This window comes from Oncorhynchus tshawytscha, linkage group LG14 (assembly GCF_018296145.1).
Source record: "Oncorhynchus tshawytscha isolate Ot180627B linkage group LG14, Otsh_v2.0, whole genome shotgun sequence".
NCBI classification, from domain to species: Eukaryota; Metazoa; Chordata; class Actinopteri; order Salmoniformes; family Salmonidae; genus Oncorhynchus; species Oncorhynchus tshawytscha.
The window spans coordinates 16,274,320-16,298,941 of NC_056442.1; the positions used below are offsets into that span (position 1 = coordinate 16,274,320).

Genomic DNA, 24,622 nt, shown 5'->3' on the forward strand with positions numbered 1-24,622 from the left:
GTGCTGCCATGTAACAACGAACAACAGTTTATATACAAAATATGACATCATAGGTTATAAAATATTCTTTCTCCCAACAGTTCAAAAGTTCATTCGAGATAAACCTTCTGAAGTTTTCATCCATCACCATTCAGCAGACAGTTCCAGCTAATGGAAAACCTAAGAACACACACACTGCCTTACATTCCAGAGCTAAGTTGAGTCGGTTCAACCATAGGTTTATGACCCTTTCTGCTTACTTAAAAAAAAACACTTCCAATCTTCTCCAATCTTCTCTAACCTGGCTGGAATGGTATTTATTTAATGTAATGACCCCCCTGTTTCAGGCACCACAATCCCTCACTTATGAATTAATATTGTTAATCAGATATAATAAAACAGAGTATAAGTTTACTTAGTTACATTTCTATTTAAAATGGGGATATTGTTTAGTCATTATTCATAAAATTCCTAACAATGATGCCTTTGTCAAGGTGATATATTTGCTTGCATATTTTACACAAGGTGGGTCACTCATGTCTATGTTTAATAAGTCTGGTTGAACAGTTAATTTTCCTACCATAGCCCATGTCCTTCAGACGGTAAGCAGATAAACCTCGACCAATTCCTTGGCGTCTGTGTTTTCAAGGTTGGCTGAAACCAAAGCAAACGTCGTCAGATTACTTTGATACGCCAAGGGTCGTCAACGCCATCATGAGCCTTGTTTACCATGGGAACCGCCATCTTCAGCCCATCACTAAGGTAACCTGTCAAGATGAGAACCATGACAAACTGAGGAACAGGTTCAGGCTAAGAAAGTCAACATCTCAGCATGTCAGCACAACTGACCTGAATAAGATGTAACATCACAAGTCATACCTTCACACATTGCATTGAATTGTTACAAAGATGACAATTTATCATGTAGATTTTCATGTGTTTCATAAGGGGATGGCTTATGGTGTACCACTGAATGGATTAAATCCCTGCCTTTTTCCAGTGCAACATATGATTGTGTACATGGTGTGTGTGCACCATTTTAATGGTAAATGTCCATAAACGTTACACTTTTCTTTCTGTGGTTAAAATGGCACCAATTATGGGCTTAAAATCAGGTTAATTATACTATACTGGAAGACACGCCCCTTGGAGAGCCCACCCATGCCAGTCCAGCACCACACTCAGAAAGGGTACCCCTCCTCACAGCCTGCGACACCCTGCGGGAAAGACCTTGCACCTTTGGGAGGGAACATAAGGGTTAGTGTGTGTAGGTCAGTGGAATGTTCCTCAAAGGAGGAAGGGGAAGACGATCCTACTCAGTGAATTTCATAAAAATAGTGAAACTTTAAGTTGTCCTTTTCAGAAAATCTATACTAAATATATGCACTTCAAATAACTGATTTAAAACACACTGTTTTGAAATAAAGGTCTACAGTAGCCTCAACAACATTCTCTCGGGTAGCACCATTGTGTAGCCGGAGGACAGCTATTTTTCGTCATCTGGGTACATTGACTTCAATACAAAACCTAGGAGGCTCATGGTTCTCACCCCCTTCCATAGACTTCCATAGATATTTACAACGACTTCCAGAGGACGTCATCCAAAATATTAGAGCTCTTGCAATATGAACTGACACGTTATGTTACCAATCAAGAGTGTGGACATTTACAAGCTAAAAATAACGAGATTTTGTTAGCATTTTGGTAGTAGACACCCAATGGGCTTTTTACATTTTTAGTGCCCCCTTGTATGCTAAGCCGGTAATACCATAAATCCCAGAATGGCAGAAGAATGGTATGAAAATCTGGATAACGCCCAAGCTTTTACTGTACTGCGTGATTGTAGCAGGTTTACTAACGCATTACTTCTAGTAGCTATGTTGACTATAATTTTTTTTAACCTTTATTTAACTAGGCAGGTCAGTTAAGAACAAATTATTATTTTCAATGACGGCCTAGGAATGGCACTGAGTACGGCCTGGTCGTAAAGCTGCTCGACGTGCACCAAGCTGCTGTGCTCCTCTGCTGTGTCCCCGACACCATGGTAGTGTCCGTAGTGCAGGGTGTCCCCCGGGTCGCTGGCCATGGCCTTCCAGGAGGGCCGGTGGGAAACGCAGCTGCTGGGGCTTCCCGTCAGGTGTAGTGAACCGCACATCTCGTGGGCTGAATGCCGCCGGGTCTCCTCCGCCTCCTGATAAGTTGGCCGTGATGACGACAGCCCGTTTTCAGTTGAAGTAGCCAAGGCCAGCAGTCCCCATGGCGAGAAGTTGGTTGACAGCACGGCAGTGTTGGCCCCCTTGAGGTGTGTTGGCATGTGGCCATTGGTGGAGGTGGCACCGTTCTGTGGCCAACCGTTGCCATTCGTCTGACCCATGGTGGCTTTGGGTTCATCTGCCGTGAGGAAAAAAAGACATGACTTGTCAGATTCAATGTTGGATGGCACATAGCACACGTGGCAGGTTCATGAACACCTAAATAAATGGTAAGCATATTGATTTTCTTTTGCAAACACGTCCTTGCCTCATTCTCTGCTCTGCTTGCAAAAGTGCTCACACCATCACACTTTTCCTCCAACATCTGAATTTGTTGTATTTTGGAGTTTATAGAATCATTTAGGAAATATTGATTCTACCACAGAATAGATTAAGTTTGAAAATGTGTATAAAATACAGAGGCAGTGATCATGTCAGTCTTTCCTATGGCCACTAGAGGGGGATAACACAACAAAAATAAACCTTTGAATTTGACCCAGACAATTACTTTACCCCAGACAGAGGATTTCAATGTAATTAAATGCCTATGAAATTTCATAATGTCAAGGTCATCAAATAGGTGCGGGGCGGGCGGCAGGGTAGCCTAGTGGTTAGAGCGTTGGACTAGTAACCGGAAGGTTGCAAGTTCAAACCCCTGAGCTGACAAGGTACAAATCTGTCGTTCTGCCCCTGAACAGGCAGTTAACCCACTGTTCCTAGGCCGTCATTGAAAATAAGAATTTGTTCTTAACTGACTTGCCTGGTTAAATAAAGGTAAAATAAAATAAAGGTTCATTAAAGTATAGTACTTTGAGTATACATTCTCTCTCGATGTGCCTTTCAAACACACATGACAATGTACCATAAATACATACCCCTGGTCAAACTAGATTTGTACTTACAAGGATGAATAATTGTAACAAAACATGAATAGAAAAAAAATCTAGTCATACTATAAACATATGTAATTATTACTATAATGTACAGTTGAAACATACTGTGTCAAATTAATCACTACCATCCATATCACATTGAGAATGTATTATTTGCTAAGGGTCGTCAAATACAGTGATACAGGACAAATCCTTATTTAGCCTATTATACAATGCAGTCCATATTGTTGTATGTTTCATGAAACTGACTCAACTCAATTAAAATCTCAACTGGCCAACTTTATAGTACAAACAAGTTCATTTCTCATTGCTTCCCTTTGGAATTTAGAATCAGTCAGGGGAGTAAGAAGTATGCCCTTTGGCTCTTAAACACAGTTAAATGAAAGCACCAGCTTGTATCTCATTATTTCATAATTTTTTAAAGATCAAACAGGGTATGGGACAAGGTTACTCTAGTTTTGTGATTTTGTATTAGTTTCTATTTAAATTTTTATTTCATTCAGTTTAGTTTCAGTTAATTTTACTCATTTTTATTTAGTTTTATAAAATCACATCTATTTTGTTTTTGTATTATTTAATTTTACGGACAGAAAGTAGCCCATGTGTAGGAGGCTAGGAGCCATTTATGTGTCGTAGGCCTATAGTTGTTTTTTGGGGATGTCACATCTTGCCACTGGGGGCAGTAACACAAGATGAAGGGTCAGGTCATAGGTTTGGCTATGTTTTAAAGGATCTTAATGTGACTTGGATTTTAAAAAGGAAAATCGTCTGTGTCCGACTCAGATTCAGACATTTATGCCAAGCCGTTTAAAATCATGGCCAGCTCTGGTTGTCGTTGTTCAAGGGTATTCTCTTGCCTGTTTGGAAAGCTTGATAGCTATGTTCGCCCTGTTGCCAGTTACGAGTAGGCTCTTCTACTCTGGTATGTCCAATGTGTAGTCAATTAACACTCCGGTGTGTGGATCTAAAATCCAATGGAGGATGATCAACACGTGTGGTGTCTTGTTGGAGGAGCGGTGATAGAAGCAGGCTGATATGTACACAAACAGAGCAGTTAGTCCTTTCTCGCTTTTAGAATGTCCTTAACTTTATGGGTTGCTGTATCCATTTGCAACGCAATCAACACGTTTACTCCAGCAGAGGCAGGTGTTTTAAATTTGGTATCAAGTCCCACTGGGCACAGATATCAATTCAGCATCTATTCCACACTGGTTCAACATAATTTCATTGACATGACGAGGAAACAACTGATTCAACCAGTGTATGCCCAGTGGGGTATCTGGTAGAATTTTGAGGCCTGGTTCATCACACAGTCTTGTGGTATTGCCAGACTGGATGAATAAATTAACCATTGCTTCTTTTATTTTTTACACATTTGAAATGAGGTTTCCATGTTTCTGCTATTTTCATTCAAAACAGCTAGTTGGTTGTCCTAATGTTGCCGTGCAGCTACTTACAGCTTCACCTTGTCTTTAGCCTGAAATTGTATGATTCGCTGTTGGGTTTTGGTTGGCTTTTCCCTTTTATCCCTGTTCCATACAAGCTGCTGACACTAAAATACATGGATCTTTCCAGCAATGTACTCAAAACAATCCCATACAGGGTTTCACCTTTTGTTGCCACCATATGGTTCATGCTCACCCTCAATTTTTTCCCCCCCGTTAGGTTGTTATAGTGATGCAAGCCTATTTGAAACATGGCCATCTACTGGCAGCATTTGTCCACCAGATTCAGAATTTTTATTGTGTTTTACCCCTTTTTCGATCTTGTCTCGTCGCTGCAACTCCCCAACGGGCTCGGGAGGCGAGCAGGTGGCCGATCTGCCACAAGGAGTCGCTAGAGTGCGATGAGCCAAGTAAAGCCCCCGCCGTCCAAACCCTTCCCTAACCCAGACGACGCTAGGCCAATTGTGTGCCGCCCTATGGGCCTCTCAGTCACGGCCGCTTGTGACACAGCCTGGGATCGAATCCGGGTCTGTTGTGACGCCTTAGACCACTGCGCCACTCAGGAGGCCAAATGTTTTTATTTTAATTTGTTATACAGTCAAAGATATTTAGAAAAATAAACTATTCTTAATTTTATTCTAACTAAAATTGGAAAAACTATTTAGTTTTGTTTACTATAATAACCTTGGTATGGGCGGAAGGGAATATGTAGGGGGCGAACTTGGAATGCCACTTATACCATGTAATCAGTCAATGTACTTTCATAAACACTCTCTTTCAAGAAAACCTTAATCTACAGGATACAGTCATTAGCCGTACAGTTTTATTCCAGGTATGGATTACGTCATTGGGTTGCCAAAGCATAAAATTACACAGGGATGTGGATATAGCCATATTTTCTACACAGGATTCGACTAGAGCATTACCAAAATGTGGATGAGAAAGATGTTTGAAAAACAAAATGTGTAAAATTTGTTGAGGTTCATTCACACAACTACCATATCGTGGAGGCCTATCAAAAACATTCAAACTGAACAGTAAGGAAAGAGCATTTGGGTACACACGGAATGGGAAAATGCATTAAATGGATTCCATGAATAAAATACGCATGTCTGGATTTGTGTGCATACCTACATCTTGAAATTCAATGTGCTAGAAATGCAGGTGTAGGATGAGCTTCTCAGAGATGGTGAAATATAAATAACATTGACATTACTAGAAGCTTAATGCATTTCTGGACCATGGAACATTTTCAGATGCCTTGACAAGATATTAAACCATAACAACCTAGCTTATACATACACATGATTCAAAGCGTGAAACTGGCTTAAGGCAGGCCACTTCAAATAGGCACAGGAGTTAATGCAGTAGAGATATCCTGTTCTTTGGGGGCTGTGGAGAGGCAAGTCCCACCTGAGGATGGGGTCTGGGGCTGCAGACTCCACATACATGGTCTCCAGCTCCTCCCCACAGCCATGATGCATCCACGTGGGCAGGTCCACACCTGAGGGTGAGAGAGCTGCATTAGACATAGTTAAGGACCTACTATAAGAATGTCTACAGATCAAATTTTGTTCGCATATGGTATCTATACGAGTTGTAATAGTTTTTGTAAATAGCTAGAAAGATAGTCCAACTGATTCATATCAAATCAGCATATTGGCAAAGATAAATACACACGTTTGAACATGTCTCTGGCCCTGCAACAGACTAGACAGGCCCTTTACCATCTGTTCTGGCCTTCTTGATGCGATTGGCCTTCACGCTGTCCAGAAGCCTCTCCCAGAAGCCCTGGGCGTGGGCCAGGTCTGCCGCCGTCAAGCCATTAGCGTTCCTTAAGCTGCACGGTGAGATGGGACCGAAGTTAGGAACTTTCGCAAGCTAAAGCAAGAACGTACAAGACAAGTCACACAGGCCTCTCTATAACCAACCCTGTCTGCTCTACTTCTGCTATCATTCTACAGATTATTGGACTGACTCAGTGTTACACTGAAACTGACCCAATTCTTATCCTGGAATAACAAAAATAGACAATGGATGGTAGAAACCAACACTGCAGTAAGAGATGATTAACGTCCATCTATGGGTAGCATTAAATGTGACAATCCAAGAAATAATTACTTTCCGTAGTAGTTCAGTAGATAGAGTAGGTCTAGATAAACATAAAAGGACCATAGCTTCAACTGCAAAGTCATCCAAAGTGAGATTTTAGAGAATGCAGTCCAGTTCTACCAACTGGTAGAAAAAGTGTTCTGTTTACATATTTTCTGGATAGCAAGATAGAATGTCCCACCATGTAGACAGAGCATCTTAGTTGTTTATAAGGATTAAAATAGCATTTCTTTGCTTTGAAATTCACTACAATACTCAAACAGTTGATTGTTGTAATTAATCATTCATTGACTCCATGGTAAAGAAGAGTTAACACACGTAAGAAAACTATCCTTTTAAAGACAGACTTGAGAATGTAGGCTACTGCAACAACCTATAGGTGCTGGGTGACTGAACTACCAGTTAAAATATAAGTAAACATTTCTCTACACCCTACCAATAACTTATATTCAAAAGTCTTGCCAAGAGGATGCCATGTCAACAAGCTCCAAAGTCCAGATCTTCATGATGTGGTTGATGATGGAAAAATAAGAGTGGGATCCATCGAGAAAGTGAAGACCGGGTGTGGTATCCCTTCAATATAGACATTACAGAAAAGCCAAGATTGTCAAGCTTCATGGATATGGACAGGAGAATGTTCAAGTGAAAGGCCCTGCCGGAATGTCGATCTGCATCAAAGCCATGATCCCATATGGTATTTCAGGCATTGAATAGGTCTAGAAGTTCAGTCCATATAAATTCAGTCCATATTCATAGCTAACAAGGTTAGATATTCAGAAGCAGGAACAGAGAAGACCAAAATAATGTTTAATTGAAGTTAAGGAACTGTATTCCTTTCTCCTAAGTGGATAACGTGAAAGTAGTAAGGCTGTGTTTACACAAGTAGCCCAATATGGATCTTTGCCCATAATTGGCCTGTCTGTGTAAAACACAGCCTGAGTCACACAGGAAAGACATGTTGGCCAAATGACTGCTTGGAATGGACAGCATCAACATGGATTGTAGCATCCTCACCTTAGACTTGATCATCTCTCACTGCAGTGTAAGATAATCCTGGTCCGAATTCATGAATGAACAAAACCCTTTAATTTGTGTCGTAACTCACTTGTATATGATGAGGCAGGGACTCAATACTATTCAATGAAGAAATCTGGTAATAAAGTGCATGTCACTAGTATGGGTTGTCTGTGCCACAATACATCAAGATGTTCAGAAATCTAATTGAATATATTTGTATATTTTTTATATGACTAGTTGTAAAAGTAGAAGATGTTACTTGATCTTTATCTTGTCATTTAAGAAAATATGTTCTGAGACTAAAATACCCTTGGTTTTAATGATGGGAAGAAAAAAAATGATAGTTACATATCAGTATATTATTTTTGACGATATCATATGGTATCAATTTGACAATATTGCAATATTATTTGTGCGCTAGTTGACTGTAACTGCGCCAAAACTCTGCTTAGCTTGTTCTCCATCTTTTGTAAAATACAGAGCCAATTTGTTATCAGCACTTATAGGACTGATCAACTGTAGGAATGATCAAAATTAATGTTCTCACGGCTCGCCTGTCCCTCTGCAGCAGACATCTGGTGAGCACTATGATTGGAACATCAAATTGCAAAACGTACAGAATCGTGAGAATTACAATACATATCGGCACCTAAGTATCGTGATAACATCGTATCATGAGGTCCCTGGCAATTCCCAGCCCTACTTGGTTTCAGTGTCAGCAAAATGTTTACACAACATTTCCCATCGGACCTAAACTGTCAATTCCTTTGGCCCAAGTCTACCTAATTTTAAAAAGAGGTAGGCAAGAAAATTACAATATACAGTGCATTCGGAAAGTACTCCGACCCCTTGATTGTCAAAATTGATATATCGCTTCTAGGATGAATTAGGATTCATTTGTTCCAATGATAATAACCAGAGGGCGAAAATCTTGAAAAATGTTGGCAGTGATCAGAACTACAAGAACCTTGGCATCTACTTTAGGAAGCAGTATGGCCAATGATGGTTGTAATTGAGATCAGCTGTGCAGGAAATAACCTTGTGTTAGTTCGTTGGGCAATGTTTGTTGCAATAGGCCCAACAGGTGTTATATAACATTAATTTGGCCATTACTACTACTTATGGAGATTGATCATTTATGAATTCAGACAAATGCAATATATTGGCCTAGCTCTACCTTATTCCTCATCACTTATATAACAAGCTCAAATAATGTAGTAAAATAAACAGCAAAATGCAATTAGTTGTGAGTTACAGAATTTCAAGTGCACAATCATATCACAATAATAATTAAATGAACAGATTATCTGCATGCAGCTATTTCGCCAGTAGCCCCCAGCTATCCACTACTTAAAAATAAAATGTTTCCAAACATGATCAGAATCATTTTTTAAAAACTGTCTCATAACAGACATTAGTATTGGACAGTCTCTCTCAATTCCAGGCAACCTGCAAGGAAGACCCCTAACCCAAAACTTTTGAATGGTCTGCTCATCAGTTGAATGGAGGTTGGTTATAACCAAATCTGTAGATCCTAATAAATCACAGTTAGGAAAGCACAATTTGGGCTCCCGAGTGTCGCAGCAGTGTAAGGTGATGCATCTCAGTGCTAGAGGCGTCACTAGACAGCCTGGTTCGAATTCAGGCTGAATCACAAATGGCCATGATTGGGAGTCCCATAGGGCGGGACACAATTGGCCCAGCGTCATCCGGGTTTGGCCGATGTAGGCCGTAATTGTACATAAGAATTTCTTCTTAACCGACTTGCCTAGGTAAATAAAAGGGTAAATAAAAAATAAAAACATTTAGGCTCTGTCAAAAAAACAAAAAAAAACAACACTTGGTGAGCATGCTTGTTTGGGCTTTCTTTCAGCATGGAAAGAATAGGCCTACTGTTTTGCCTTGCACTGCTAACATCCAGATACCAGAGGTCCATGAAAACAGATCAATATAGCAACAGTCTTTGCTATTAATAGAGATGTCTGTGTATGCAATATCCTATGAAGGACTTGGGCCTGTTGCACATGGTGTTGTATGCCAGTGGCTACTGTTGTCATTTAGTCTGATTTATAAAATAATTATCAAGATGCTTATCAGGCTTATTGTAAACAAGGATTGATCTTTTTCTAATGACATTGATTGGGTCTATGGGATTTATACCCTGTCAAGAATGGGTATCAAAATTAGGCCTACTTCTTGTCTGGCATTGAGAGTAAGACCTATAACAAAAGTTGAAAATGTCAAGAACATTCCCAGATAGCAAGAAATAATTAAAGATCATGTTTGAGGAAACAATTCATTTTTGAAAAATCCTGAAATGCTTTGCTTCTAATGTCAGAAAACACATGTCACAATGTGCTACCTGGCTTGCTACTTCCACTAAGATATGGCTAAATGCATACCAATGACTCAATTGGACTGCATTCTGCACTATTTCTGATTTGTAAATCCTGAGCTTGACCAATAATCCTATAGTTAGTTAGCAAGTATCTGAATAAGATTAGATTAACAATTAGATATAAACTAAACATGCCGGTCTAGATGTGACTACCATGACTGCTCTCCTAGCATTAAAACCAATCACTGCAAGAAATACCTTGACAGTTTGCCAGTGTGGTGTAGAAACCAAGCGATAGTGTGAACACTCAATGCCACAACTGTAAGATGTTCACTGTAGCACTTGTGGCAGATTCTGCAGTGCCTATTTGGAATGCTCCCCCTTTCTGGGATTACTTGAGAAATGCATGTTCAAATTCAATAGCTGCAAAACATCAAAACGTGTAGGGGATTTGTTTCTTTGTGACAGTAGTTTTTTTGCAATCAATTCTTAGAGATGGTCATTTAGCAAATTATTTCAAAAATATCTAAATCAAATATATTTAAACATTCAAAACAGTGAAACAATCCTACATAAACATGGAGACATTAAATGAATCATTACTATGCTGTAATACGTAAGCAACCTAAACTCACAGGAACTGCTGTCCTAACATATCTCTCTATTTTCACCCCTTCACTGACTGTCCCACTAAATTCAGGAACCTGAAAGCTCATGTAGAAAAATATAATAATATAGCAGTCACTTAACTGTACACATTTCAGAACTATGCATTTGGTTTCTCTTGAAAATGTATCTTTAAATTAATTAGTAATTCTTATAACATGGACGTTATAAAGTCTTGTCAAAATCTGGTAATTATGGCACTTGGAGGATTGTTAATAAGTATTAGAAAGACACTAAATTGGAAAATGGAAGCAGAATAGGAACGCAGGGGGTAAAATATAAACAAACACTGGATGGGTACACATATTTGTCCTGTTTCACACATGTGCAAGTGTGTATTATATGCATGGAATTGAAATGTGTTTTTTGCATATCCAAACTCCCCCTGAGACAACCTTGGAGAATAAGGTCACATGCCAGGGTCAGCCATTATCAACTGCAACCCTAGGGCAAAGTGTCTTGCTCGAGGGCACGTCGACATGTTTCACCTTGTCGGCTCGGGAATTGAACTAGCAACCTTTCGGTTACTGGCCCGACAATCTAACCGCTAGGCTACCTACAGCCCGGTGATCAAGGCATTGGCACGTAGACAACTTGTTTTCGGAAAAGTATAGGCAAGAATTTGGAACAACATAGAGGCCTTCGAATATTCCATACAAAACAATTGCTCACATTTAGCTCCATTAGAGTTACACATCAAGTAACTGCATGCTTTTCATGATCAGTAAACATCAATTGATGTATGATGGGAAAATTATGATAAAATGACTGAACAAATCATTTCAAATAAGAATTTAAACTAAGTAAACATATACTCTGTTTTATTATATCTGATTAACAATATGAGTTCATAAGAAGGGATTGTGTGACACGGACAATGAGTAATTAAATTTAATGAACACCATTCCAACTAGGAAGAAACGAATGGGTTGGGGACTGTGTAAACAAATAAGGTTGTTAGCCTATGGTTGACCCTACAGAAACTTAGCTCTGGGGTTTTTAGATAAGACAGTGAGTGCATTCCTAAGTTTTCTGTTAATCAGAACTGTCAGTTCAGTGGTGATCGATAATGTTGAGGGGTCAAAAGTTATCTGGGAGTGTGTTAGTAAGTTAGAATGAACTTTTCACCTCACTTTGTCCCGGTCGAGAGGAGGGGATTCTGTTAAAGCAATGAAATGACGTCATGATCTGTATATAAACTGTTGCTCGTGATTAAGTGGGAGCGCGCTCTGAGAATAAATTCTATTACCTTTTATTGAAAGACTGGTCTGCGTCTATTTTATGCAAACAAGAAATCTTAGAAATTCTCATAAAATAGATTAAGGGTTTTCAATTGATGAAAGCATATTGGCATAATTAAATTACACTAACAATGTATTTTCAGATACGTGAGGGTAGCCTATCCATTTGGCATGTAGCTAGCTAGATAAGCAGCGTGTCATTTAACTTGCTTTATCAGAGATTAGGTTGGTAAAGTTGTCATCACCACTATAGATTGCAAGCAAATCAAACAATATTTGGATATAGCCATCTAGTTTATCCCCTGAAGATATCTTGTTAACTAGCCATATTGGCGTGATCTGTTATTAGCTAGCTAACCAATTTGATGTGGTCCATCAATAAATGAAGCCTATGATGTCTGTCAGCAGCAATCATGATTAACACTCCAAAAGCAATGTTGAAAAGGGTGTTAGCCAACTAAGCTAGGTAGGCCTACATTGGTTGGACAAAAATGTACATTAGGTCTAGTCAACTGTACAAAGTTTCTACCTGTAGCTTGCAAAGTAAACATGATCAGCAAACAGTACATTGGCAAATGCGCCCTTCTGCTGCTTGACAGGCTGAAACCAGAAAGGATGGGAAATGAACCTAAACCACTCATTCTTGTCAGGTTTAGTTCACTTGTATTTTATAATCACTCAAATATCCAATTAATGGTGGCTAATATTGAGAGATATCGTGAGGCTACCCTCACCTATCTGAAATTACATGATAAATGGATGTTTACTCATCATTTAACGTATGCAGTTACTTGCTGTACAACTATGATGGAGCTAAATGTGAGCAATTGTTTTGCAAGGAATAATTGGAAATGTAGTTCTGACTATGCTCTTTAAAAGGAGGTGATATTACAACCAAATAGTTAAATAAATGTTAACAATCCCTTGAAAACGTCACAGAGTTGTCAAATGGTTTTTAGCTTGGAGTCTCCTTGCTCCCCAGCAGGCAAATCTGATCCTCTGCACCTTATTGTGATGTTTTATTGACAACATATATAAGGTGTAGTTATTCAAGCTATGTTGTCAGGTATGGCTGAGAAGGGTGTTATCATTTTTTTAATGCCATAATTTGGGTAAAGAATGTTAAGATTTGCTCTGCTCAGAATGTTCTATTTGGAGTTACGATTTCTTTTAAGTGAAAAGCTGAGTAATCGTGGTCTAGGATGTCATGTGAGAGTCATCCTCACACAAAAAATCTCCTGATGAAGTTCAAAGTTAAACCCACGATTTTGAGAGATGTCCAATAAGAAAAATACTAAAGGTCACTCCATGGACACAATGTGGAATGAATTGTGAACAAGTAAACATCTGCCTTTAGCTAATCTCCAAGCTTTGAACGAGAATAAATATGGTGTAACAAGGACATAACATTTAATAATTGTTCAATTGTGGCTTGGTTGGTACGTGTTATTTTTGGAGTCATGATAATAAGGGATTCAAGAGAAATCAAAAGTTTCCTTATTTTGTAAGACACTACAGTCCTGATTGAGTGTGGTAAGGAAGGAAACACCTGGAGACATTTTTTAAAACCTCAACTCTTATTGTGCCAAAGTTGGAGGCAATATCAACTCTGAGGTATAAAACAGTTGAATAGTCTTCAGTTTTTAATGGAAGCAGCTAATCCAATATTTTGGCTCAATTGGCTTGGGAAAGTCTGTACAGAGGCATTGACCATTACAATTAGAAACAATCCCTGCTACAGAAATGAATGTAGGTTTCCCAGGCTTTTGAAAGCAATACAAATGGGGAGTTGTTATTCTTCTTATCTTATAGCCATATTCTAAATTGGTGGATGTGGAATACATATTGGATTTAAGGTTAACATAAATTGGCACAATAAAAGCAATTTCAAGGAATCACCATGCATGTTTACTTTTCAAGTTAAAAATAGCTCAAACACTCATGTTGAACATAGTCAGTGTCAGATGTCATCTTCTTGAGTGACTGCAAATTAAAATATAGTTTACAAAACATGAGCTTCCCTCACTTTACTACAGTCACTATACATTTTACCTAAACATTTCACAAAAATACTAGAGCTTAGTAGCTGTCATAGGCATGAAAAAGCATGGGCAATACATAATGCTATACATATACACAGATGCAGACTACTAAGACTTATACCACATTTGTTACAATTCATTTTCTTTAATAGTTTTGGAAGGAAACATGGACAAAATGCACATTTCCTCATGTTCAATTCTTACATGATTAAATAATCCTAGTGGAGATGTGTGAAACTGTGACAAAAACATGACAACGAAGTGAAATCTGTCATTCAAGGAGCGCATTTGACGTTAATCAACCACGAGACACTTACATTTGGTCTGCATGGTCGATCCAGCACATGCAACAATGTGATGACAACAATGCTGTTTTCACTTTTCTTCTTAATATAAATGAACTAGCGTTCTATAATGACACTATTAATTTGTGTTTCTTACATCAGCAAACAGCTAGTTTGTCTTTTCTTAGCAAGTAGCCCTAAATCTGTTGAGACGCTAATTGTTAGCCACTAATGCTGATAGCTAGCTAATAAATGCACTGCGTAAGAGCAAACGTAGATAATACCAGTGATGGTATAGACCTAAATCAGTATGTTTGTGCAACAGTATCTTCTAAATCAACGGAATATGCAAAGCAAGAATATGTTAGGTGTAGTATCTGGGATCTACATCTGTTTATATTAGTTACCGTGCTGTTACTAAGCAGTAATGCATTACGGCAGTGTTACGTTACTACACCTAATAGGAAATGCACATGCGCACTGGAATGCCGCGAACTGTAGAGCACGAGGGGTTTTGACTAAACGAAAACTAACTGTACTCCCGTCTCCTGCCTGGTCATTTCTCCACAACACAAATATTACATTAGCTACACGAAATAGCTAAGAGAAAACATGCAATGTAGCCCAAGCTTATAGGGTCCCCTAGGAAACAGTTATCAAAACTTTTGGTTCCTATCCTGTCACAATAACTCCGCCCTGGCATTTTAATTCGTTGTCATCTCAAACACTGTATTCAAAGTGCCCACTATTATATTCTAACTATATAATTAGAATAGTCATTCTATTTCCATGATTCCAACATTTTTGCTCTAATTTGTAAGTCAAATCGCGATTGCAACATTTGGTTAAAAATAAATCCTAGATTATTTCGTGCAGCCCTACGTGGCAGTGTGGAAATTCTCAATTGAGCAGTGGTGTAAAGTACTTAAGTAAAAAATACTTTCAAGTACCACTTAAGTCTTTTTTGGTATCTGTACTTTACTATTTGACAACTTTTACTTCACTACATTCCTAAAGAAAATACTGTACTTTTTACTCCATATATTTTCACTGACACGTAAAAGTACTCGTTACATTTTGAATGCTTAGCAGGACAGGAAAATTGTCCAATTCACACACTTGTCAAGAGAACATCCCTGGTCATCAACTGCCTCTGATCTGGAGGACTCGCTAAACACAAATGCTTAATTTGTAAATTGTGTCTGAGTGTTGGAGTGTGTCCCTGGCTATCTGTATAAATACATTTTTTTTAAACAAGAAAATGGTGCCATCTGGTTTGCTTAAATATAAGGAATTAGACATTTATACTTTCACTTTTGATATTTAAGTACATTTTATCAAGTATATTTAAAACCAAATACTTTTACTCAAGTAGAATTTTACTGGGTGTCTCACTTTTACTTGAGTAATTTTCTATTAACATATCTTTACTTTTACTTAAGTATGACAATTGGGTACTTTTTCCACCACTGCAACTGAGTGCAGGAAATGCAGAAATGATAAGTGCTGAAATGTGTTTTGGTTGAAGTTGAATTGAACAGTATAAAACAATCATAATAATGGAGAAAGACTCATTGAAGTCACTTAGTACGCATGAGTTGCCACCCTAGGATCACTCACTACTCAAAATGCAAATGTAGAACTTCTATTATGGCCCAGGTATCCTACAAGGATATTGACCTCATCCCGTCAGTAGAGGACGCCTGGATGCTCTTTAAAAAGTGCTTTCCTCACAATCCTAAATAAGCATGTCCCAATCAAAAAATTTAGAACTAAGCCCTTGGTTCACCCCAGACTTGACTGCCCTTGACCAGCACAAAAACATACTGTGGCGTACTACCTCATCCCCATATTGTTTTTTATTTTTTTGCACCCCAGTATCTCTACTTGCACATCATCATCTGCACATCTATCACTCCAGTGTTAATGCTACATTGTAATTATTTTTGCCTCTATGGCCGATTTATTGTCTTACCTTCCTAATCTTAGTACATTTGCACACACTGTACATAGACCTTTTCTATTGTTTTATTGACTGTACGTTTGTTTATCACATGTGTAACTGTTGTTTTTGTCACACTGGGCATCACTATACAAAGGGATGCTTTATTTGTCCAGGTCGCAGTGAGAACTTGTTCTCAACTGGCCTACCTGGTTAACTAAAAGGTGAAATATTTTTTCTCTAAGTAAATTATTCCAAACCTAAAAATAGCATCAAATACCGTCATACCGTCCAATTTGTTTCAAATACCGTGATATAATATTTTGGCCATATCGCCCAGCCCTACCCTAGTGTTATTATATGGCACTAGCAAAGAGAGGGAGATATACAGACTGTATAAGCCAGGAGGAAATGTTCATTTGCCCTATGCCCTGCAAAGAGAAGTACGTTAAATCTAATAGTATATCCTAATCATTACAGGCATATTTTAAATGCATTCAGTTAGCATAACTTATTATTTAACATTACCGAGTTATAATAAGAGACAATGAAACATTGAAATAACCACCACAGCAGCAGTTATTGAAAAGGAACGCCACCAACAACAATTCTCCAAAAGCCATGTGTATCGCACAAACACCAGTAGACAACTGGGACAAAAAGCCACCTACAATAAGTAAGAGAGAGTGGTTGTGGTGGCAGTTTTTAATTCAAGGCCATAATTTGGAGTGGTTGAAGTAGATGGCACATGGTAATGATACAGTGCACTGGGAGGGAGTGTATTCCAGAGAAGGTTCCTGTGCTGTGACAATTGTGTGTAAATTAGTGATTTCATTCAAAAAGAAGTAGTTCCCCCGTGTTACTCAGAAATGATCAAATGTATCATTAGTTTGTGCCATGTTTGTACTGATTTGGTTCATAAAATAATTTGTTTGAGCAAGCATGCTTGTAAAAGACACCCTACTGGCATAAACATTTTGTTACAACACAACCCAGCACAGAAGTGGCACAAAGACAATCATTAAGCAATACGGGATGCCAAATTCACACAGCTAAATTGCCTTGACTTCAAGGGGGGGCAGAATGCAGAGTGGAGGCCATCTGGTGGAGTTCCCCTTTTCAACAATAATGTATTTTCCGTGGAAACAAAGTATTGTGTTGTACAGTTAGGTGTAAACTGGGACAGTGAAGTGGGGGACTTACTCCGGTTTAGCACCCTGTATCAAGAGGGCGTTGACACACTCCATACTACCAGCCCGGGCTGCCTTGTGGATGGGGGTCTCACCTACATAGTCCTGGAACAAGACAAGGAAAAAACACATCACTATACAAAGTGATAGCGAACACTGTGTAGATGGACTAACCATGCTCTCAACCAGTACAATGGGGAGAATGGAAAAACATTTTATCAAGGCATTGTTATTACATTGGAGTCATTTAGCAGACGACTTCAAGGAGTAATTAGGGTTAAGTACCTTGCTCAAGGACACATTGACAGATTCCTCACCTAGTCGGCTCAAGGATTCAAACCATCGACCTTTCAGTTACTGGCATAACGCTCTTAACCATTAGGCTACCTGCCGCTTATGTTGATATTGGCTACTCATATGTAAGGCCCTCAAGTGTCTGCTGAAAGGTGCCGCTATCTGTGCAGCATACACCAACAGTTCAGCACAGCAGCAACAGTCCTCCAGAGGGACTAATCACAGCGAGAAGCTGTCAAAAGGTGTTTGCTGCCAACAGAGACAGTGGGCACTGGAGACAGCCACTGCACTCCTCACCCAGCTCTCCAGCACCCCCGAGCCAAGGAGAACTGACACATGGCACCCTAGCCAGCAAATCTGCCCTCTGGCTACCATCCCGTTCTGCTCCATGCAGCCGGAATGTAGGTCAGGCTGCACTAGTTCACTGTCAGTGAACCGTTTTAAGGGTGGTGAAGGGAGAAGTGGCTTAGGGATGTAGCATTCACTGATATGCATCGGTCCCCGATTTAAATGTTTAAGATATGATTGCATGATCCCTCGGACCCCAAACTGATCCAAATCAAGCTTGCGTCGGTCCACAAATCCACTCAAGTGTTACGAAATCAACGACTGTTGCTCATATTACTTTTCTACCTTCTGAAAATACCTTATATTTGTGACAACTGATGTGTTTTCTCCTTCAGTGTCAAACTAAGCATGTAACAGGTGTTGACAGTCATTGATCTACAACTCATTTTGCATACCGAACAACCACAGGGAATATCAGTAGCCTAGACAAACTGTGCACAGTACCCAGCTTCGCGAGCTGACCAATGTGATGTAGGCGGCCCGTTCCTGATCTTGCACATCTGCGCATCACCAACATTCAAACACAAAAATGGCTTGATATTAGGCTTTATTGGTTGAGTGACAACCTAGGTAGGTAGTTAGGTGTTGTTGTTTTAGCATATTAAAAGTAAGGTACCGGAGACAACTCAGTTGGCTATACCTGCTGAACAATAGTTTATTAGTTACAATAGTTTATTTTTTATTGTTTTATAGGTTCACCATCATTAATAGTTTTGGTAGTTTTGCTTTAAACAAATCAGGGTATATGGTAATTTTTAGATACATAGAGTAAACATAACAAAGACAGGAATCACTTGCTGGGTTTTTCACACTCAACAGTTTCCTGTGTGTATCTAAAATGGTCCACCTCCCAAAGGACATCCAGACAATGGTTGGTATATTCATTATACATCTAAAATGGAAAATGAATGCGTTTATGCAACAAATATTAGTTCATCGAATCATAACACAGTAAACGGAATCGTTCCGAATCGTTTCAAACTACAACGTATCGTTCCTGTATAATTTCGGAGCCCATATATCCAGATACGAATCAAATCGTCTTGAAAGGGAAAGACGTACATCCCTACTATTTATTTGTGTATATGTTTGATGTAGGGCAGTGTAGCGATGCTCCCCCATAGCTCTGCGGCGTCACAATCTTCTCCTTCTCGTCCCATTACATTCGATCAGACAGCTGAATTTGACCCATAAAACCTCTAAAATGTCACAGAGGCGAGAGCCAGGGGGAAAGGATGGAGCAGGAGAGCTTTTACGCAATCGTGACGAGCTAATCTGAATTCCTGAGTAGAGTTCCCTGGCTGTTTCCTTTAGGTGCATTTAGAACGGTAGTCACACACAGTTGCACCGGCAGGCCGGGGCAGACCCTATTTGAGCTGTGGTAATGACACGGCTGCCTGCCTTGTTGGCTCTATGCTGTGACTCCGAGGCCATAGTCAAACAGTCTGGTGTGACGTAAAGAGACAGTCTCAGACAAACCCACACACAGCATGAACTATAGCTCTGTCTCCCAGAAAGCCTGATCCCTCCGTAGTAGGATAATTCTGGCCTACATGGGCCGCATGGAAAAGATAGACAGAGGTGGTGAAACTAACTTTTGCAAACAGGGAAAGTACTGAGAGTTTGACACAAACAGGCCTACAAATCATGTAGCTCTTGCAGTCTGTCTTGTCTTTGTCTATCCAGTCATAAGTGCCACTGTCATGTAACCTGTGAGACGGTAATGAGACCCAATAGAATGACAGAATGTATGTAAGTCTGAGACCAACCCGTCTGTTGATGTCGGCCCCGTCTGTTGATGTCGGCCTGCAACAGCCACAGCACACACTGTGGGTGGCCTCCAAAAGCTGCGATGTGGGCGGGCGTCTGGGCAAACCTTGTCGTCATGGCGTTCACCTCGCAGCCAACCTGCACCAGGCGGAAGACACACTCCAACTGTAAAGAAAGTGCGAGAGTCAACATATGATGACCAATCACAAAGAGTGAATGATTGACAAGACAGGGGTGTTACGCAAATCACAGTATCACTACAGACTGTTGTATTCAGAGCTGTGTCTCATTACAGACAACAAATCACAGCAAAGAAAGTGTTTGTTTGGGGTAAACCCCAAGGCCACACTAACTAGGGATTGGTACCGAAACCCTGTATTAAAAACGGGCCCGGGGACTAAATTATGAAAAACCGTAGTATCATAAGCTCAGATGTTATCGGTTCTGCTTTCAGTACTGGAGAACTTAAGAAAATACATTTCCTATTTCTACATAAACGTTATCTTGCACATTTTATTTCACCAACCGTTTCTAATTTGCAATAAGATTAAGATGTTCGTCTATGATGCATTTTTGCTATTCCCAATCCAGAAGATATCTCCCTCTTTCACGCGGAGCCTGTGTCGCTCACACGCTACAGCACCCTGCTCTTAATTAGTGACGATGGCAGAGAGAGCTAAACGTTCAAAAGTGTGGTTACACTTCAGAGTCGATGCTGACAATGCTCGTTGCCACAAGTGCAACAAGACGTTTGCTTGTAAGGGTGGAAACACGAGCAATCTGTCCAAACATCTATCGAACATCTCTGTACAGGCAGAGAAATGCAGTTTGATCAAAAGTAACCATTAGTCAGCTGATTGAATTTATGATTGCTCGCTGAACAATCACCCATTTAAAGATTGCTACTTTGTTAAAGTTGCAGCTACAATGAACCAACCTACTCCTCCCTCTAATACTGCTGGTCCAAGCCCAAAGCCCCTTCACGCTGGCAGGATGACCAAGGAGAGGGCGAATGAGTGCCACCTAGCCGTGACCAAGTTCATAGTGAAAGGCCTACACCCCTTTGCAACAGTGGAGTCCAAGGGCTTTAGGTAAGACTGTCAATATACAGAGTTGTATTATTTTTTGGGATATAGTAGTATAAAAAGGGTTGTATGTTAATTTTCATGTGTTGAAATTTTTTATTTTTTTTTACTGTAAGGAAATGAGCAAGGCACTCAACCACAAATATACCCCTCCCTCCAGGAGTTACCTCAGTGACACATTACTTCCTACCTGGTATGGTGTAGAAAAGGCCAATGTGATCACTGAGCTGAAGGACGTGCCAAAGCTGGCCATCACATCAGACTGGTGGACAAGCCTCTATCAGGACCTCTCTCTCACAGTTACTGTGCACAACACAAGCCAGGGCAGTGTAAAACAGAAGGTCTTCCACACAAATCGCAAACTGATGAAGTAGTGGCAGAGGAGATCTCAGACATTCTGGAAGAGTTTGAGATAGAGCCGAGAAAGATTATAGCTGTGACTGTTGATAATGCTGGCAATATGGATGTTGCCATCAAGAGGCTACACATCCTAAAAATAGGATGCTTTGCGCACACATTGAATCTGGCAGAGCAGAACATCTACAAAATTATTTCATTGATAAATGGGCAGCCCGAATCGGAGCAGTGGTCGTGTGGTTCAAGAGATCATCGATGTCCAAAACAGTCTCGAAGGAAAAGCAGCAACTCCATGGTAAGAAGCCAGTTCAATCTATTAAAGTATTATTTTGAAATTCCCACATTTAACAATTTAATTCAATGTTCAAGTGTGCGGTAATTAAATGGTTGTTGTTTCAGGCCTTCCGCAACACTCACTCATCCTTGATGTCAAGACCAGATGGAACTCGCTCCATGTAATGGTAAAGATTCATGGAGCAGTATCCAGCAATCCAAGCAGCAGCCTTGGACCCACGACTGCGAAAAGCAATGACCAAGGACAACCTGGACCGTCTGAAGGACGAGGACATCCATAAGGCTGAGAAGTTTGTCCAGCTCATGAGAATCCTCTACACATCCACACTGTGGGTGTCATGCGAAAAGAATGCCACCCGTGGACAGATTCTGTGATGTGGTGATGGGAGAAGAGTTACACTGCAACCTCCGCACAGAGATTGCAACAAGCTACCTCTGTGCTCCACCCCTAGCAATAGGGTATTTTCGACTGCAGGGAAAACAATAAGCCAGGAGAGGTCCCAACTTCTGCCAGAGAAGGCAAATATGTTGATCTTTCTCCAGAAGAACTACTAGTCTATTTGCAGTCTACCTGCATGCCCCACCTGTGTTGCTCTACTATACCACTGTAATTTGTTTCACCTTTCCATCATCACAACATTATAGGCTGACCACACCGCTCACGTCGCGTTTCTAAATAAATGTAGAAATCTGTTACTCAATTATTGCAGCCACACTGCTCACGCGCGTCTGCATTGCCAAGGGCTAAAATAGAACTCCTTTCTATTTCTGAAACAGATCATACTGCAAGTCCTGCCTCTCCCATCTCCTCATTGGTTATACTCAGGTGGGTGATTGAAAGACGAACTGTGTTGCAGGTCGGTGTAGTAATACTATGAAGGGTCAGATGCCAATCACCATATAAGTTCAAAGAAGAAAAAGCCTGGAAGGAGGAGAGATGACTAGAAAAGATTCTGTGGACCATTTTATGTGTGGATTAATTGTCAGAGTAGAGGACCTTGTGCATTTCAGGTAAAATAACAACTCAATGTTTATATCTCAGGACAAATTAGTTAGCAACAGCAAGCTAGCTAAATAGGACAAATTAGCTAACAAGTGCAAGCCAACTAGCTGAATTGCCATAAATGTTTAATGCTTTTCGACCTGTTTCCAAATTAATGTCATTGGTTCAGAGTTTGTTTTGATATTTTAACCTGCGTGTCATGATCGCGTTTGTAGGGGGACGAAATCAATTTATGCACAATGGCGCACGCGCGCGCGCAGCCGGTTTGGGTTCCGTGTTAGAGTCTATAATAGTGATTCGTTCAAAACATTGCTGTTTCTTTTGCTGTAAATAATTGTTTAGTTTACATTTCAGAAAATAAAGAAATGTTTCCTGTAAACAACCGATAAGAATACCGTTAAAGTACCGGATCAATAAGCAGTATTGGTAAGAGTAGTAATACCATTAAAATCTTAACAATATCCATCCCTAACACTAACCAACCTGTTGCATCTTTATTAGGGCCGGGACGATACCAGTATTGCAATATTGTTTTCATGCTAAAAATGAAAACACGAAGCAGACCAAACTCTTCTGTCCTTTAAAAATCTGCTGTATGTCGAAAAATTGTGTACTATAGCTTGGAAAATGTGACTCTGGATGACAAAATAATGATGTTTGTTTCCAACATTAGGGCTGTTTTCCTAAAGCAGTTCAATAGACTTCGTGTTTTGTTTCCTTGCCCGCTGACTGTGCTCATGTTCCGGCCAGCCTCTGTCACGTTTGAATCTACAAACTAGTTTATCTGAAAGGCAGATAAAGCGTTTTTTGCAAAATCAATCACTTTTGCATATGAAAACACAGAATCCTACTCATTCCTTAATTCCGCAGTGGTGGGAAAAGTACCCAATCGTCATACTTGAGTAAAAGTAAAGATAAGTCAAAGTTACCCAGTAAAAGTCTAAAACTAATTGATAAAATATACTTAACTATCAGAAGTAAAAAAGTATAAATAATTTAAAGTTCTTTATATTAAGTAGGGATGCACTGATGACCATTTTGGCCATACCAATATCCGTTACTTTCCTTGTCAAAAAAACCGATACCCAATATTAAACATTTTAGCTGCCTTAAGCATTCTAGTGCAGTTTAAATAGTTCACACACACACACACACCCCAAAACGTTTAGTTGGCATTTACGCATGTCACCATTACCAGTAAAACATAATCAAAATCTACTTCTTTCACTTACTTTCTGTGCTCTTTCCTTGTTCAGTCGTTTCATTCTCAACCAGGATTTCATCATGCATGTCAAGCAGTGAAGTTTCAGCTCTGTCTGTCCGTGGCCTCTTCTGTCATGGGTCCTCTTCCTTGGTGCGCGCTGTCACTGTGTCCGTTTCCAGCTTGTCCAGCTGTGTCTAACATTTCACGTAAACCCTGTTTGTCTGCGTCGAAGTAGCAATCCTTATACCTAGCATCGAGCATGTGGGCGACACAGTAGAGGCTCAGAGTGAATGCCACCAAATCGCTTGTTCACAGCCTGGACTAGCGAGATTTTTGGAGACGTGGGTCGTGTGGTATTTCTGCAAGCACATTATGGAAGGAGTTCTCTATAAGTGGACAAATTATATGACAGGTAACGTTATGCATTTAATGTGTTTGGTCCATAGTCTAGATAGCTAAACTATTTCGTTAGCATAGCTGTCATATTGACATTCAATTTCGCTAAGCCAACGTTCGCATAGAAAACACAGCCTTCATCTGATTGTCTACCATTCACAGCCCTTTCTGTGTAATTTGATATGTCTAAGGTAGCTAACTTTATAAGTTGCAAACTACACTTATGTAAGCTAGCTAACTGCACTAACCGACTAAACTCAACGATTGACGATGGAGTTGGGCTGTGACTAACGTTAGTTAGTTAGTGTTGTGCTTGTGTGCGGATTGGAGCGCCACTGTCACATACAATTACCAATGTCGTGTGTAATTACGGGCTATTCTTTGGATTTCTGAAATCAGTTTGCCCATCCTAGTCAATAGTGTGTGATTGGGGCCTGCATTTGGGTGTTCCTGCATGTGGGCATTCCTGC

General features: G+C 39.9%; 1 protein-coding gene and 1 pseudogene across 2 annotated transcripts; one reads left to right on the forward strand and one right to left on the reverse strand.

Annotated features, from left to right (window-relative positions):
- On the reverse strand, positions 1-24,382 carry LOC112266610 (ankyrin repeat domain-containing protein 10). 2 transcript variants are annotated; one of them, XM_024444238.2, is made up of 7 exons: positions 23,785-24,382; positions 19,813-19,978; positions 17,415-17,506; positions 6,297-6,409; positions 5,983-6,073; positions 560-2,370; positions 1-159 (listed from the first exon to the last, which is right to left on the reverse strand). In XM_024444238.2, the coding sequence occupies exons 3-6, from the start codon at positions 17,456-17,458 to the stop codon at positions 2,367-2,369; spliced, it is 252 nt and encodes an 83-aa protein (XP_024300006.1). In that variant the 5' UTR covers positions 17,459-17,506; positions 19,813-19,978; positions 23,785-24,382; the 3' UTR covers positions 1-159; positions 560-2,366. The 2 variants fall into 2 exon arrangements, with proteins under 2 accessions (XP_024300006.1, XP_024300005.1); XM_024444237.2 differs by lacking the exons at positions 1-159; positions 560-2,370 and having other exon boundaries at positions 5,391-6,073.
- Positions 21,727-24,622, forward strand: part of LOC112238039 — an 11,398-nt pseudogene continuing 8,502 nt past the window's right edge.

Bases quoted from the DNA above. Each gene is read 5' to 3' on its own strand.
- LOC112266610 (XM_024444237.2), bottom strand. From the start codon at position 17,458: ATGGAGTGTGTCAACGCCCTCTTGATACAGGGTGCTAAACCGGA. The intron at 6,410-17,414 runs GTAAGTCCCCCA...CTCACCGTGCAG, and splicing joins ATACAGGGTGCTAAACCGGA to CTTAAGGAACGCTAATGGCT. The intron at 6,074-6,296 runs GTAAAGGGCCTG...TCTCACCCTCAG, and splicing joins CAAGAAGGCCAGAACAGATG to GTGTGGACCTGCCCACGTGG.